Genomic DNA, 16,769 nt, shown 5'->3' with positions numbered 1-16,769 from the left:
TAATATGAAATTTCTATTTCATATTTCTTCTATTGTAAATTTCTAAATTTCTATTTCATATTTCTTTTATATTTGCTACACGTTAGGCATTCTGTGGACAGCAAAGTAAGAGTTTCATTGTACAGGGAAACATGTTTCCATACTGTGCATAAGACAATAAACACTTCGAATCTTGAATCTTGAATCCTTTGTTTTAGGACAGTATCAAAATGAAGGAAAGTATCACAAATCACTGTTTCCAGTACAGTTTTAGATAGATAGATAGATAGATAGATAGATAGATAGATAGATAGATAGATAGATAGATAGATAGATAGATAGATAGATAGGTACTTTATTGATCCCGAGGGAAATTTAAGATAAAAGTAAAGAGGAGGAAAAGTTGAAAAAATAGCGATGAAAAACACAAGTTTTGAACTTACAAGCAACCTCATATCATCTTCCCAACGTACTTTGACAAAGTTACACACATGCATGCAACATATGAGCCCTGCTTGATATTTGCTGACCATATGGTTGTCAACAGTCAACACCGGCGCGAGCTTGCTTTCTAGGAGCGCTTCCCCTTTAACTCTGCAGCTGTCGTCACAGCGAGATGACTCGTATATTTTGCGACAGGACGGAGGCTACAAGCACCGGCTCGCCGTCGCTGCCTCGTCTCTGCAGCCATAAAATAGCGTTTTGTGGAAGAAAAACAAAACAAATCCTGTGTGTTTATGTCACAGCCAACTGATTATAATGTGATACAATGCTCCAGTCGTCTGAGACTCAAACACCAGCTTTTCTTGGTGAGGAGGAAGACGTCGTAGTGTTGCATGTAAGATTACCATTGGTTCTGCACGATCACTTATTTCGAAGACCAGAATATGGATAAATCGTCCTTTTGGGGCGGCGATACTGCGAGACTGTGAGCTTTACCACAGACATAGGCTTCAACCTGTCTCTAAAGATGTATCCATACCGGTTTTGCAACTTAAGAGAAACCTATAAAGCAGGAATACCCGACTGGCTTTGCTGGGGGCCAGTTTTGCAAAATAACAGAAAGACAGCAACCCCATACATGTTTCTATGATTTTAGGACAGTTCTAGGATTTAGGGCATCTCTAGGATTTTTGGACATTTCTAGTGTTTTAGGACATTTTTATGATTTTAGGATGTTACCAGGAATTTAGGACATTTCTTTGATTTTAGGATGATTCTGGGATTTTAAAATGATTGTAGGATTTGAGGATGTTTCTTTGATTTTAGGACATAGGATATTAGGATGTTTCTAGGATTTTAGCACATTTCTAGGATTGTGAGACATTTCTGGGATTGTAGGACATTTATAGGATTTTAGCACATTTCTAGAATTTGGGGACATTCATAGGATTTGAAGATGTTTCTAGGGTTTTAGGACGTTTCTAGGATATGAGGACATTTATAGGATTTCAAGATATTTACAGGATTTTAGGATGTTTCTTGGATTTTTGGACATTTTTAGGATATTAGGTGCTAAGCTAGAACCTGGGGTGTGGGGGATTCCCAATGGCACTTATTTTTTTAAACAAGCTTTATTTTGATGCTGTTTTATGCACTCTGGCACCTTATGTATACTAAAAGTCCAAAAACAATACCCAGTGTGAATCACTTTATTTTCATTGTGAATTAGAAAACAGTTGGGGAGAGGGTCACCCAGCACCCCATTGGGGACCAGATTCGGCCCACAGGCCGCTGCTAAAAAGCACTAATACTCAACTTACAGCCATAAACACAGCCTTACTTTTTTTTATTCGATTTGTAACAATGTGTCCATGTGCATTTTAAAAATGTATCATAAAAACATACAGTAACAGTGTCATTTCTTGTTACATTTTAAGGAGAAAACGTTGCTGACTAGAAGTCACCTATCTGCTGCTGCATCTCCTCCCTGGGCTCCTGTAAGAGCCCCTCTCTGCTCCTCAACCAAATGAAGCTATCTGCCTCCTCAGCAGCAGCACTCACAGAGGACTCCACCTGTAACCGGGACTCCCGTGCATTGTTCTGGGCTCCAGTAGCCCACCCATGCCTGTGATCCCCATCCCACGGCGGGTGCGCAGCTTCCATGGCCCCCACACCACCTGCATGCACTCGGCCTGCGGGTCGACACACGCTTCCAAGCTAGTGCGCACCAAGTACAATAACTTTGACCTCTACCTGCGCTCACGCTGCATGTACAGCTTCCTCCGTTTCCTCCTCTACTTTGGCTGCAGCCTGCTGACCTCTCTGCTCTGGGTGGCGCTCTCTGCTCTCTTCTTCCTGCAGTACGTCAGCGTGCGCGTGCTCCTGCGGCTGCAGTACAAGCTGTCTGTCATTCTGCTTTTGTTGGGGCACCGGCGCCTGGACTTTGGGGTTCTGAATGACCTGATCATCTACAGCATGCAGATCACCATGTTTCTGGTGGGGGGGCTTGGCTGGTGCTTCATGGTGTTTGTGGACATGTAGCTGCAATGTGGGCAACACTGAGAATGGGCATCTTTAGCATTTTTTGTAGGACTACCCTGCATCTGTCTCAGCTCTAGTGAAAAAGACTCTTTTGACATCAACTTCAAATCTTATTGGCTTAATTTCAGATCTCATAGAATCCAATAAGAATCTGTGTAACAACTGTGTGTACCGTCCTTTAAAAATGTTGCTCCTGTATATCTCAGAGAGAACCACCTGGTTACGGAATATCAAAAATGATGCATGTAGTCAGTTTGATACTTAGATCATCATGTAGAACTCTAAAGAGACCGATAGGGTCAAAAGGTCTTCAATCTCAATTGTATTTTCATGCCATTTGTAGACTGTTTTCATACGTTTTGAAAGACATCTTGACTAGACACTCATTTGTTTACAATAATGGAAAATGTGAATGTCAGTGTTGCATGGAAAAGTGACTGAACATATGACTGATGTGCATCAGTGACTGTTTGATGCAAGACAGTCATTTGTGCCAAAACAACACGGGTCCAGACGCAAAAGTGTACCATGATCCCCAGGTGGAGATAATTACGGTTATGTTGTGTGTAAACGTCATGTAAACATACATGTAGCACAGAGACACAGTAACTTATGGTGGATAAAAGTGACCAAAAACAAGTTTTCAACAGTGTGTGTGTGTGTGTAATGTGGTTTTGTGGGGAGGCACAATATGAGAAAGGGCATGAAGTGACAACTTTTTTTGTAAAGTTATTAAATGAATTTCCTGTTGATGTTGGTGCTTTCAATGCATGGCTCAGTGAATGTGTTTACTGTGTTGGCTAACACCCATGATGGCATGCCTCGAGCTGTGTCACAAGAGTGTGTGACAGTTCAAATTGAGAACGTCTTTGGGTCAAATGTTCCATCAGTTGCTCTTCACGTTGTTGCAGAGCTGCTCTGACAGACTTCTCTGTTTAGCTTCCCCCAGCACGCAAACACCAGCCACAACTTGTTTCTGCCAAGCATAACAGTGGCAATGGCTGCTTCCCAATCACCTTATATAGCCTCATTTTCACATGGCATGAAGTATGCTTACGGGATCTAAGGAGGGCTGAAGCACCCAAATAGCATTTTACACTCAACCTGTTCTACTTGGGAGGTTAACTCGTGTACAAGCATCAGCTTAGATTTCCATGTTTATCATCTGTTAAATTGAGCAAAAGTGTGTACAAACTGCCATCTTTAGCTATGAACTTTCGACACACAGGCTGGTGGCCTGACTGAGACATGCTTGAGACTGATGTGGGCTTCAGGCTGTAATTGGATAATCAAGGGGCGAACAATAAGCTTTTGTTCTGAGGATCAACACATCATATGCCTCATACTCTGAGCTGGGCCGATCTGACAGCCCAGTTACAACAGAGCACAACTACAGAACTTGAGTTGTCTTGTGATGTTGTGCATTAGGTAGAATTGATGATTAAGCCTACTCATTTTCATTTCTTCTTTTTGTCTGAAAAGCTGTTTGCTTGTGTCTGAATGACTCGTCAGTTTTATTTTTTCTACCATAATTCATTTCAAGTCTGATCTACTGAGTTGCTACTAGACTGCAGTTAACTATTGGATCGAGCTGCCTTTTTATTAGGCTACACTTACAGTTTTATAAGTTGGATGAACAATAAGCCATGATGAAAAATCTTTAATTTCCTTGTAAACATTAATGCAACTGTAGTAATGGCATCAACCTAAGTACAATGAGTTCATTATAAATTGCCACTGAGTACCACAGACACATGATAGTCCCCATAGGAATATTATAGTGGTGCCATACAGTTTATAAATGCCAAGAGGTACAATAAGGGTACTGTAACCTCTATTAAATGGCGTCAGCCCACTGTAAGCTTATAGAGAAATATCACAGGGCCGATCAAATGATACCTCATGGTACAAATGATTACATGCTACTTTATTTGATATTTCAAGGAAACTAGGTATCGCATAGAAGTACTTTGACACAGTCTGATGACAGAAGTTAAGAAATAATGTAATTTCGTAGAAAGAAATAAAGATAGTTCAGTGCCACTATGAAATGAATAACCAGTGTCAGATGTAATAATAATGAGAGGAAAGCATATTGGGATATGGCCCATGTCATCGGCTCCCAGCTGATCCAGCCACGGAGTCCAGATTTCTCCTTAATCATTAGTTCAAAGTCCATACATAAAATAAATTGCCACATATCCAGTTTTTTTCACTAAATGCAGGTTGGCTTAGAACACAAAAAAATCATCATGTTGCAAGAATAAACAGAAACTGCACTTCAAAATAAAAGCTCTGCGCTGTGAATTTACAGTTATTAAAAGTTATTAAGTTAATATTGTGTGCTTTTTATAAAAAAATTCAAATTCAGAATGGATCCACAACCTGCTTGTGGACCAAAAAAGCACAGTTTTAGGACGTATATATTTATTTACTTCTCAAGCAGATTTTTTCTAGTTGTAATAAATTACATTTTGTCACTCAACATTTATCTGGTGATAATGAGATAACTAAGTATGATGAATTACAGTTGTTTAACCTGGACCACTTGCAACACTAGCTAGGGTCAGGATCCCTGTAAGGGGTCACAAGATGATTAAAGGTTTACGATGCAGGATTTTCCTAAAAAAAACAAAAAAAACAATGTATAGCCTCATATGGAAGTACTCCCTCTCAATCATCATTTATGACTCACTCTCAGCTTGTGGTGGTGTATTTTTCTGCTGTGTTCAAGATGTTAATGGGCCTGTACCCCAACAGCGATCAGGTGAGGTTGGAGCTTTTTAAAAATGGACAAGTGAGCTGCCAATAGTAGTATAAGTATAAAACGCAAGTATAGCGATGTGAAATGCAAAATGAGAGAGACCCTGGGGTTGGCTTTTACCTTTACTATCTCTGACGAGTGTGTGTACAAACAGTAACTGACAGTCCTACAAAGTATACTGTACATTTATTATAACAGGAAACATTTTACCTCTTCAGGTCTCTAAAAGTCAACAAATTAACAATGTAAATCAATAAAAATCATTTTTTGCTTGAACAGTTCACTGCTCATATCAATATGTAAACTTTGACTTTGATGTTGTGGTTTGGTTTCAGTTTGTTTTAAAGGGTCTCAAGCCACTTACTGCCTCTCAGGTACATTAAATATAGATTAAAGGTCCAATTTGTAGGATTTAGTAGCATCAAGGTGACGTTGCAGAACTTAAACTTCTTTCTTCAAAGCAGGAGACACGGCGGCTGACGCAAAAACGGGAAAATAGGAATAGCTTTATGTAGAGCCTTTGTTTGATTTGTCCATTCTGGGCTACTGTAGAATAACATGGCGGACTCCATAGAAGAGGAACCACTCTGTACGTACATATAAAATGCTCATTCTGAGGTAACAAAAACACTATATTTATGTTCAAGTGATTATAAACTAATGAAAACATAGCTATGAATATTATGTATTATTTCTGCAGATAAAAGCCCCTAAATCCTGCATTGGCATACGATGCTTCAGCTACAAATGTTTTAGAAATTGCCCCCAATCTAAATAGTAGGCTACATATATTTAAAAAATAAGAACTTGAATAAATGTACTTAGTTACATTCTACCCCAATGCATTTAACTATTTTTCCAATTTTAGTCAATATCTTTTCAATCATGGGAAATGTAAAGAATGCTAACAACAACAAATATTTTTAACCTGACATGTTACTAATATTAAAAAATTCAAATTTATCCAAGAATGAAAAATATGGAACAAATTTGCAGTGTATTTAGTTAAATTTTACATTCATAAAATTAATAAATAATATTTTAAAGAAATTATCCTCATATACCACCATCAAAAAATCAGATCTAGATATAGATATATATAGATATAGATATATTTATATACATACATACATATTTATATATATATATATTCTATGTTTCCATTATCATAATAAATATTCACATGAGACATATATTTCTATATATCTATATGTGTAACATGCAGTGCAATTCTCTCCTGTGCAATATTTTACCACTTTCTGTGCAATAATATTTACTGGCTTTATTTCTATATTTTTTTATATACTGCACACCGTGTGTATTTCAGTTATCCCGTGCAACTATCAATCATGTAGCCTACACACAGTATCTGTATAAGTAAAAGGTGTATGTAGTGTATAGAGATTTTATATTATCTTATTTTCTCTTATTTGTATTTTGTAATATTGTTGGGGGGATTGTTTGTTTTTTCCACTTTAATCACTTTTTTTCTTTGCATTTTCCCTCTGTTTCTGACTCTTAATGTGAAATTCCCCTATGTGGGATTAATAAAGTCTTCTTGTTTCTTAAATCCTTGTGTGCTCATGCTTGTTTCTCTTTTATTGTATTTTATTTTTGTCTGTATTGTTTGTACCTACTTGTGTATTTTTTTTTTCATTTGTATTTTTTGTATTGCCTCATAATTGTTAATAAAAAGTTAAAAAAAAAAAGAAAAAAAAAAGGAGGGAACAAAAGTAAGCCCATCCTGCCACCCTGAAGTACAGTAGCCCTTGTAGCAGTGATTTAGTGGGCTGTGGCACTGTGATATCGCATGCCTGCAGTAAAGAAAAGTTGACTTGAGGTCACACCGCCAGCAGTTGGCGCTTATAATTTAGCAGAACAGCACACATGCGCATCACGCAGCCTGAGCTGTCATCACATAGGGACACGTGAGGTAACCGCACATGTAAATTTACTTTAGGACCTCAACAAAACACCCCTGTGTGCCACACAGCTGCAAATATGCTTCAATAAGTTGTCTTTCGAGAATATATGACACACAGTGCTAGTGATGGCCTGACTCGCCCTGCGGCTTTGCTCCAGTAGCTGTCTGCACCTTTAAGCCTGCAGAGTGCACCGAGTTCGTGTGTCCGTAAAGGCGCACGATATGAGCGCACACTGCTGACAGTCCATTTGCCGCGTAGACTACAGTAGGACAGTGTACCTACAGTAAACCTGGCAACTAAAATGTCTGCGTCTTTAAAAAGAAACTCTTTACGGAGCGGTGCATGATGTCAGGCTGCTCGCACTGTTCATGTGAGCGCCGTTCACTTCCTGCAAAGGGATAGAAGAGAGAAAGAGAGAGTGGGATAGAGAGATGGGGGACGAGCAGCCAAGATAGGACTGGAGTGATAGAGTGAGCCAGCGGACGAGGGGGAAACCGGGGCCTGTTTTTTCTTCTTTTTTTTTTTCTTTCAAACACCCCGCAAACTTTATAGGTTATCCGAAGAGAAAGCCTGCCACATCTGCGCCAGCTGACAGCCGCGGTTTATGGAATAGCGACATACATCGGGTAAATATCTCCCCTTCTGTCTTGGCTTGAGGTTTACGTTGCCTGATTTGTGTGACGCATAGGTTTTTACCATGCATTATTCCCCATTCTTCGCCTTCTTTAAAGGCACAATAGGCAGCTGATCAGTCTAGAAAATGTGACAGCACGAGAGTTAATTTTGATAAGAGCAAGTTTAGAGTCTCAAACTTTCATCGTGAAATGTGAAAGGTTTCACGCGGAGGATGATAGGTTGGACCACGCGCCGCAGACTGATAGTATTTGTAGTCCGAATATCATTGTAGTTTAATTATAATGGTGGGCACCACTTTTAAACGCAGGAGATAGTGTTGCCAGTAGTTTTTAAGAGTGGAGAAAGTGGTACGATATTATCGGTTTTGCGTCACGATGAAACCAAAACACTCACACACAAAAAATCTCCACCCATAATGCATCCATTGTAGTGCTATACGTTGCATGATTGCGCCAAGGAGTGCTTTACACAAAGCTATTGAAGCTGCTGGGGTTGTATGGGGTCATTATTTCACAAGTGGAGTAATGAGTAAAATATAGCAGCTGGCTTCTCAAATCCTAAATTGTAAGAATTGTCCTTGCATTGAATTGCCAGCACTGCTAATTTAAGATTCTTATTTAAATTATGGTTTTGTCTAAAAAAAAATGCCTTAGTGCAAGTGAAATAGTGTCTATACATAATATAATATATATATATAATTTAAAAAATGATACAGGGTATAAAACATTTAGGCTGTTTGTGAACCAAAGTGGATTAAAAACATTGAAAAAAAGGGGGGGTGGAGTAATTTAGTTTGTTAAATAAGTTTAGCAAAGTCAGAGTGATTGCAACATTACTATTACATTTAAAAATAGTAAACAGGTTTTGAGGATACACTTTACTGTTGCCTGCTGTAGTGTCAGGTCTGTCCGTTGTGGCTCTGTTTACCTTGGCTGAACCCTGCAGGAGTCATCTGACTATACATGCAATACCTCCCCCTTTCTTCTGTGTGTATACATGGGTGCAGTGTGTGTGTGTGTGTGTGTGTGTGTGTGTGTGTGTGTGTGTGTGTGTGTGTGTGTGTGTGTGTGTGTGTGTGTGGCTAGCCGGCATGTAGCTTGTGGCAATTTTCTTCATTTCCTGTCACTTTCCTTCCCTCTCACATGTGCTCCTTCTCTCTATCACCCTCATCTCATTCTTATTCTGTTTGTTCTCAAGATGACTATGAAAAAAAAATCCCAAATATTTGCAGGTTATGGTCGACATTTTTATCTGACATGTGGCAACAACTCAGAATGAGTGTGTCACTTACAGTGTCTGTGGCATCCCGGTCTCCGACAGGTGTCGCACAGGTTGGATGTTAAAACGACAGCTTGCCTTATAGAGTCATATGAATCATTTAGTGTGAAGTGTGCAGCGTTCCCTCACCATTTTACAGTTTTGAATCCCACTTCAGAGTGTTTGAGCATTTTAGTGCCCATCTGTTTCTGTTTCTTCCATGTAGAAATATCACGGGGGATAACAAGATGTATTATTCTTCTCTTTTGGATAACAGTGTGAATCCATACCTGCCAGCCCTAAGGCAAGACAGCTTTTATCCAGGTAGTTTATGATGTCCCTCCCCTCAATACTTGGAAATCAGTTCGGGGTAAAGTGTGTTGCCAAGTTTCTATCTTCAGTTAGTGTGCAACACAACATACATGGAAAATGTAGGACTTTATTTTTTCTCTTTCTTTCTAAACGGAGGCCTTCCAACACCACTCGTCTTTGACCTGGACTTCTGCCAAAGGGTTGTGATGGCTCTCAACAGCTGTATTTGTCTGCGAGTGCGTGTTTGCGTGTGTCGGTGAGTGTGTTAGCGTGTGTGTGTGTGAGAGAGTGCTCTCGCCGTGTCCCGGGATGCCCTTCCTCCATAGGCCTCACATTATACAGCATTCCACAAGGGGGCCCGGGGCTGTGTACAAGTGGGGAGTGTCAAGGAGAGAGAACGACAACACAGTTTCAAATAGAACTGATGCAGATACCGACAAAGGAGGGTTAAACAGGGAGAAAGTACAAAGTCGATGAGAGACTTGCCTCATTTTGAGTCTTGCCCCATCTCTTGTTAGACCCATATATGAACACGAGTCGATGTTGCCTCAACACAAGGAAAGATAAACTTAAAAAAAGGAGCATATTCAGGTTACAACTTCTATAAAAAAAAAAATCCTATTATAAGAGAAACAAAGTAATATTAACCTAAGGTGATTTCCACTTTTAGACAGCAAATATTTGAGGACAACAATAACACACTTAGAAGACATTTATTGATCCAAAATACATTTAAAAATCGAGTTTTTGTCCCAGTGCTGCTCCTTTTGCACTGTATGTGTCCTCATGCTTGGTGAACTCCTCTGCACTGTACTGTATATGCGTGCATACTCATGCGGGGAGTGTGTTTATGTGTGTTTGATTTTCCTTTCCTGAGACAGTAATGAGTCACTGCTGATGGTATGCGATACAGGGCACTAGTCATACATCATAATCTCATACATTCTTGTATCTTCTGTGTAGCACAGAGCTGCTGGTGGTGTGTTCAGGCTTGTTGGTTGCTGTTAATGGAAATGAATTTCAAACAGTTAAGGTTAACTGTGAAGAGGTGTCTTTTAACTGAATGTAATGTCAGTGCAGTTAGTAATGTGAATTTTATATGTGCTGATTCTAATTTTATCCACATTTTCTGGACAGATCAGTTGGTCTGCATCCCAGCATGCTGTAGTTTCTAATTAGTTGTGTAGGTGTCAAGGTGGTTTTCCCTTAAAGTGGCAGCGATTAAAATCTGATTGCAAATTATACTTAACCATTTCCAGGTCTGTATGGCATTGGCACTGTGTGGCTAACATGCAAATGTTTTGTCATGTAGTTTTTCCTGTTGTGGCATTTTACACATGACTCTTTAACTATTTAATGTGCCAGAGAGACAGGAAGGTAAGGGGGATAGTGTGGTTCTCTTTCTAGTGTGGTGATAGTGATTCAGTATGAGAGTAGTTTAGTGTAAATGCCTGGCAAGTACATCAATCTGAGATGACATTAAAAGTCCAGTGACTAAGATTTAGGGGCTTCTATTAATATAAATGGCATAACTATGTTTTCATTTGTTTACACTCACTTGGAAATAAGAATTGTTGTGTTTCTGTCACCTTAAAATGAGCAATTTATATCTACAGTTTGTCTCCCAAGGCATCCGCCATGTTGTTCTGGAGTAGCCCAGAATGGACAAACCAAACACTAGCTCTAGATAGAGTAATATCTTTATTTGTATTGGCTACTATAGATCTCTTACACACTTGACACATCGAAGAAGTTTCAGTTCTGCAATTTCACTGCGAAATGCCATTGAAACCTACATACTTGACCATTTAAAGAAATCCCCCAAATGACCATTTGTTGATCAATATCTCACCGTGTCTTATGTTGAATTTCGATGAAAAATTTATCTCATGCCTCCACAATGAGCCAAAAAATCCAAAACAGGAAAAATTCTTGATGAATTAAAGCCATAGGGGTCCATGTTTGATAGCAGCAAAACTGTATCAAAATATCTATTTAAAAACTCGTATACAACTCGTAGTATAATTCAAGTCTAATTTATTAAATTGTATGCTCAGTACTTCCCAAACAGACAGTCCTATTTAACGGGAAACTGAACAGAAAGTGACACTTATCTATAGTCTCTTGTATGCCAGACTCCATTGACAAAAAAAAGTAATTATACCTCACTGAACATGGGAGCTGCTTGTCTACCACTGCCTCAATCAGTTAGTTTGTTTGTTATTGTGCTGTTTTTGTGTTTTAAAGGGTGAATACAGATTCATCAAAGTCGTACAATAACACAAATTAACAAACTAAACAAGGCACCAGTGGACCAACAACTCCTGTGTTTAGTGAGATAAAATTACAGTTTTTTTTTTCAATGAGGTTTTGGCTTTGAAGAGAGCAAAGTTAGGTTTCAGTTTTAGCCCACTGCCCTCTCAGAAAGGGCTGTCTGTTTGGAGAGCACTTAGCATGCGACTGGATAAATGAGATTTGGATTATACTGCACAAGTTGTGTGAAAGGTTGTGAAGGGATATTTTAATATAATTTAGCTTTAGTTACTCGTGCACCCCATGAATTCAATTGATCAAGAATATTCTCCATGTGAGCCATGAGAGAAAAACAAAGTTTTCTTCACAAATTCAGCAATACACTGGTTGAATAATTAATTTACAAATGGTCATTTGTGGGGTGAACTATTCATTAAATGTGTGCCAATCAAAGGGTTTAAAAGATATCATGGGAAAGTATCCACTCAACTCCATGTGTAGGTTAGGAGTATAAATCATCGACTTCTGAAATGCAGAAAACAAAGTTAGAGGCCTCAGTGACCTTGCCTTGTCTACATATTTTCTTATCAAAGCCAAAATTCAGTTGGGAGTCACATCAAATCAGATTGACTGCTAAACAGGTGAATCTGGCAGCACTGCTAAAAGATAAATTAACTTAGATAAACTAAATTACGTCCAAATGATCAATGTTCCCCTGCTCTGTCTAACTGATATACAGAGGCTACCCAGCAGGTAACTTCATTAAATCAATAGTAAAAAATGTTTGGGTAAGAAGAGGGAAAATAATCAAAAAAGAGAAATCAGTCTTTGATGATGTATACAGTGTGTGTAAGACATAATCAATAAAGTTGGCAAGAAAAGATTTACCCTGGATGACACTTAGTTTTCAGCCAAACAAGATGTGCATGGCGTAAAAGGTGATTGCTAAAGCCACAGAAGAGGGTTGGGCAGTTCCTCAAATTCACTACTCATTTAATAGGCAATTTAGCAGAACTTTTTCTCTTGGATTTTGCTACTATCTTTTGTCAGTCCCTTGTATTTTCAACCTCCCTCTAGGAAACCACAGATTTGAGGATAAGATAAAACATAGGGAAAATATATGTGGCTTTTTCTGTTTATTTATGCACCCTTAAAATGAATATCTCTTTGCTCCAGTGGTTTGTAGTCCAAATAGACAATAATTTAGCTATGAATCTTAGTTTCTGCTTCCACAAAGTACACATTTTCTTTTTTATTTTCATATTCTGTGTGCAAACACACAGGTACAATCCATTTATGTTGAAATACAGCGAAATAATGAGGGAGCAAGTGAGAGAAAGAGAGGATCAGCAAAAGCCATTAGGAATCTTGAAATGTAACTGATTTGGGCTGCTTTGGCTCGCTGTGTGCTTTTCAGGAAGCCTTCCAAGAATTTAGACAATGAACAGTAAACATGGCATGTTCCTCAGAACAATTCCACATTAGATCTCAAAGATCACGTGGCTCCCTTTTTCTCAGAATCGACTGCCCCCACACCGCACTACATTGCAGATAACTGTAGCAGCTAAATCTCATGTTCCCTGTGTATGTACTGTATTTACACTTGACAAGGAGCTCGCACAAACTGACAAATGTGCAGAACCTCTCTCTCTTTCTCTTTCTCTTTTTTCTTTTTCTCCCTCTCTCTCACTTTCTCTCTCTCTCTGTCTCAGAGATTTCTGGTAAGTGACATGTTTGGCCGTTGGCATAATGCCTAGCAAGATCACATGGCATGAATGTCGTGCCTGTGCTGTGCGAGTGTGTGTCTGTGTGCATGTGTGTGCATTTGTGCCCGAGCAAAAAAAAGAAAAGAAAGGGAGCATGTGCACATTTGATTGTTCCAAGTATTTTTTCAGCATGAATAGGAGCACGTAGCCGTAGCAGACAATTACAGAGTGCTGAGAAGTATGACGAGGATGTGTTTCTGATACAGTCATGAGATTGAATTCTCAAAGTGGATGGAAAATTCGATTTTGCACAATAACACTTCATAGGCGAAGCTATTTTGCCTCATTTTATGGTATTTGTGGCATCAGCACATAAAAAATTCATGAAGGTTATGTCGCCTTATAGAGAGCTCATTTCTGTTGTTATTGCTCTGTGCATTAAGGGCGGGTCTGAAAAGCTTAAAAAAAATCCAACTTGTTTGTACTGACTGTAATCACTCTTAGTATTACCGGGCATTTGATTGCCAGTTCTGGGAACCTTGGTTGAACTTCTGTATTTAATTTATAGTACGACAGAGCTCACATCCAAGAAGTCACTTGCATTCACTTAAATACATATCTCTAGGGAAGAATGTGTGAGCTTAAATCAACTTTTTAACTACCCCTGTCTTTGCAAAGGCATCATTGTAACTGAATACAGTAGCCTGATACATTTTCTCGGATCCTTCGAGTTTCAGCAAGGGGACATTAGACTTACTGTGAAAGTCAAACCTATAATTCGGGGGATGACGCACGCAGACATGCACAAACACACACGTTCACAAACACATAAATAAACCCCACAGAATCATGCAGACGCACACACTCACACAGACAGAGAGAACGAGCACTGTGGATGGCATTTATCCTCGCAGCCCACCTCAATTTTCCATGCTCTTTTGCTGTCTGCTGTACATAATTTTGCTGCAAACTTAAAGCCTCTCTCAAGACTCGTGCCAGTAAACAATGCTTGCTAATTAGTGCATAAGGTAATAGGGAAGCAAACAGGCTGACCCCTGCTCTGCGGTGATGACCTGTCCTGTATGCACTCTTCATGTCCTTACAGCCTGGCAGAATGCTGGTAGGAGCCAGTGGAAAAAGACAGGAATCTGAGGCGGGTAGTTTTCACTACACAGCCCCCCCACCTCCCTCAGCCGCACCATTTCCCCAGCTAACATGCGTTAGCAATTACTGTTAAATCACAGCATTACCTGCCTGATGCTTTCATTACAATTGTTTGCCTGGCAGAAGGTGAAAGCCACTTGAAATTCTTCCCTGACATTATTGGTTTGTAATATGTTTTAAAAGCCAGAATTGTAATTTGTTCATGGTTATTATGATGGCAACAATTAACTTTATTATCCATTGACGTATGTGTGCTTATTTGTTTGGTGTTTTTTTATTGCCGAGAGTTAGATGAGAAGATTGATATCGCTATCATATCTCTCTGTACATTATAAAGCGGCTATAAGATGGTTCTGCTTTGTTTTTTTGCATGGGTCCACACACTGGACTTAAATGACGTCTGATTCTGATTCACATTCTGTCAATATTTCAAATTGGTATCAAAGACCAGTGCTTATAGCAGCTTGGTTTCCATTCCCTGTTCTTACATAAGCCACCTGGCTGCTGGCAGTAATGTCATATTTGTATCAATATTCTCATCAAACTTTTGACAGCAAATATGCATATTTCCCCAAATTTAGAACTTTTGTTCTAACAGGGAAAAAAATTATTTCTATATTTTAACTGGTAAATTTGCAGCTACATGAAAAACACTACAGGCCGCATTGTTTTATATCTTCAGTTCATCAACAAATAAAAATGACCTGACCTTAAAAGTAATAAAAACATCCTGATCTTGATCTATGTTTTCATGACGTTATCTCCTCAGGGAAGACTATTATATATCTTTGTACAGGATCACTTAACAGCAGGCACTAACAGTCACACGAGTAGGAATTGCAACAAATCAGCTCCTAGGAACACCAAAGATATCTGTGTCATAAGCTTTTACTCATTTTGTTGGAACTATTACATGTTTTAGCAATAATGATTTACTCATCCTCAACTGACTCACATCTATACAGTATGTACATATAACTGTGAATAATGCGTGGGATTTTCCTGCCGTGTGTGGGTTCTTCCTTTGTCCGTGTTGTTTACTCAAGAGATAAACGGCTCTGCTCGCATAGGTCAGCTCAGGCCCTCTTCAGTGTTTCACCAGTGTGACGAGGTTAACCAAGGTGGCATGTCATTTGAGCACATGTGTGCTAGCTTGGTGTGGTGCTGACTGCAAGACTCTTAGGTCACAGCAATGTGTGTGTATGTGGATGGGGGGGTCTGTTGGGGGGAGGGTGTATGTACTTAAAATAAATGTGTACATATTGCTGTGCACTTCAGCAAACATGATACACTACAGCACTTAGATAACATTAGGGTTTTTGTCATGGGAAATGCTGCATGTCATCATGAGACGTTCTTTTGATTCACCTACCCCGATCATATCAAACAGCATTTCGTTCCCCCCACTGTTTACTTTTTTCTTTTGCATGCAAGAGGATGAATTAAAGCATTCTGTCTGCTCTAATTGAAAAAAAATGTACATGGGGCACTCAGTCAACGTGGGCGCTGCTCTCTGTGTATGTCTTTGTGTGGGTGTGTGTTTGTGTATGCCAGTCTGTAGACAGTGGGGCACTGATGCTGAAAGATGTGTCCTCATTTTTGCATTGCACCGGGCTCCTCTGGCGGTCATGTTGGGCTGCTCTGATGTCACGCATGTGTCACTGCAGAACATTCAGCACAGAAACGACAGCGCGGGGTGATCAAAATGGCATGTTCATGCTCGCCATATCTACCTTCTCACTCTACTTCTGTGTCACTCATTCTTCCTGTCACTCATTCTTTGCTGTGTGGAAACTTTAACGTACAGTTTGTCAAGTTTGAAACATTTTTTTTTTGTCATAATGCCCTCTCCTGCTAGAATCCCAAATTTATTTTTCATCCAGAGAGATGCCTCATGAGGATAAAAAAAAAAAAGAGGCGGCTTTGCTGGGGAGAAATTAAACACTGCTTTCACACTTAAAGGTGTCACAATCCTGTCAGAGCACAACCTCATTTTATGCTTTTTAAATTCCTCTCACCTCACCTGGCCCCTGTTTGATTGACACTCTCGCTGCAGCTGTTATCCACCATTTTTAATTGTTCTTGGATGCACTGACATAACATGTCACATTCTTCCAACACGTGAATACCTATAGACCTATTCATTGAGATTGCGTTGCAGCAGGTAACAACCTAATGGCTGACATAGAGAGGTTTTTTTTGTCACTGAAATCAGAAAAGTCTAGATCTTGCAAAGCCTTTTAGTCTCATGGATGGAGCTGTGCCTCAGTAACTACAAAGATAGGATTT

General features: G+C 39.3%; 2 protein-coding genes across 3 annotated transcripts in view; both read left to right on the top strand.

Annotated features, from left to right (window-relative positions):
* The first annotated feature begins 622 nt into the window (after nucleotides 1–622).
* Nucleotides 623–3,215, top strand: tmem250 (transmembrane protein 250). Of its 2 annotated transcripts, none has more exons than XM_042509608.2 (2): nucleotides 623–788; nucleotides 1,860–3,215. In XM_042509608.2, the coding sequence occupies exon 2, from the start codon at nucleotides 2,044–2,046 to the stop codon at nucleotides 2,461–2,463; it is 420 nt and encodes a 139-aa protein (XP_042365542.1). In that variant the 5' UTR covers nucleotides 623–788; nucleotides 1,860–2,043; the 3' UTR covers nucleotides 2,464–3,215. The 2 variants fall into 2 exon arrangements, with proteins under 2 accessions (XP_042365542.1, XP_042365541.1); XM_042509607.2 differs by having other exon boundaries at nucleotides 624–817.
* A 4,127-nt stretch (nucleotides 3,216–7,342) lies between these two features.
* Nucleotides 7,343–16,769, top strand: part of nacc2 (NACC family member 2) — a 35,050-nt gene continuing 25,623 nt past the window's right edge. Inside the window, exon 1 of the mRNA XM_042508758.2 lies at nucleotides 7,343–7,778. The gene's annotated coding sequence lies outside the window, so the exon portion shown is untranslated. The remainder of the gene's footprint in view (nucleotides 7,779–16,769) is intronic.

The sequence above is a fragment of the Plectropomus leopardus genome, chromosome 20 (assembly GCF_026936395.1).
Source record: "Plectropomus leopardus strain MGB_pleo_1.0 chromosome 20, ASM2693639v1, whole genome shotgun sequence".
NCBI classification, from domain to species: domain Eukaryota; kingdom Metazoa; phylum Chordata; class Actinopteri; order Perciformes; family Serranidae; genus Plectropomus; species Plectropomus leopardus.
This window is presented reverse-complemented; position numbering and strand designations above follow the sequence as displayed.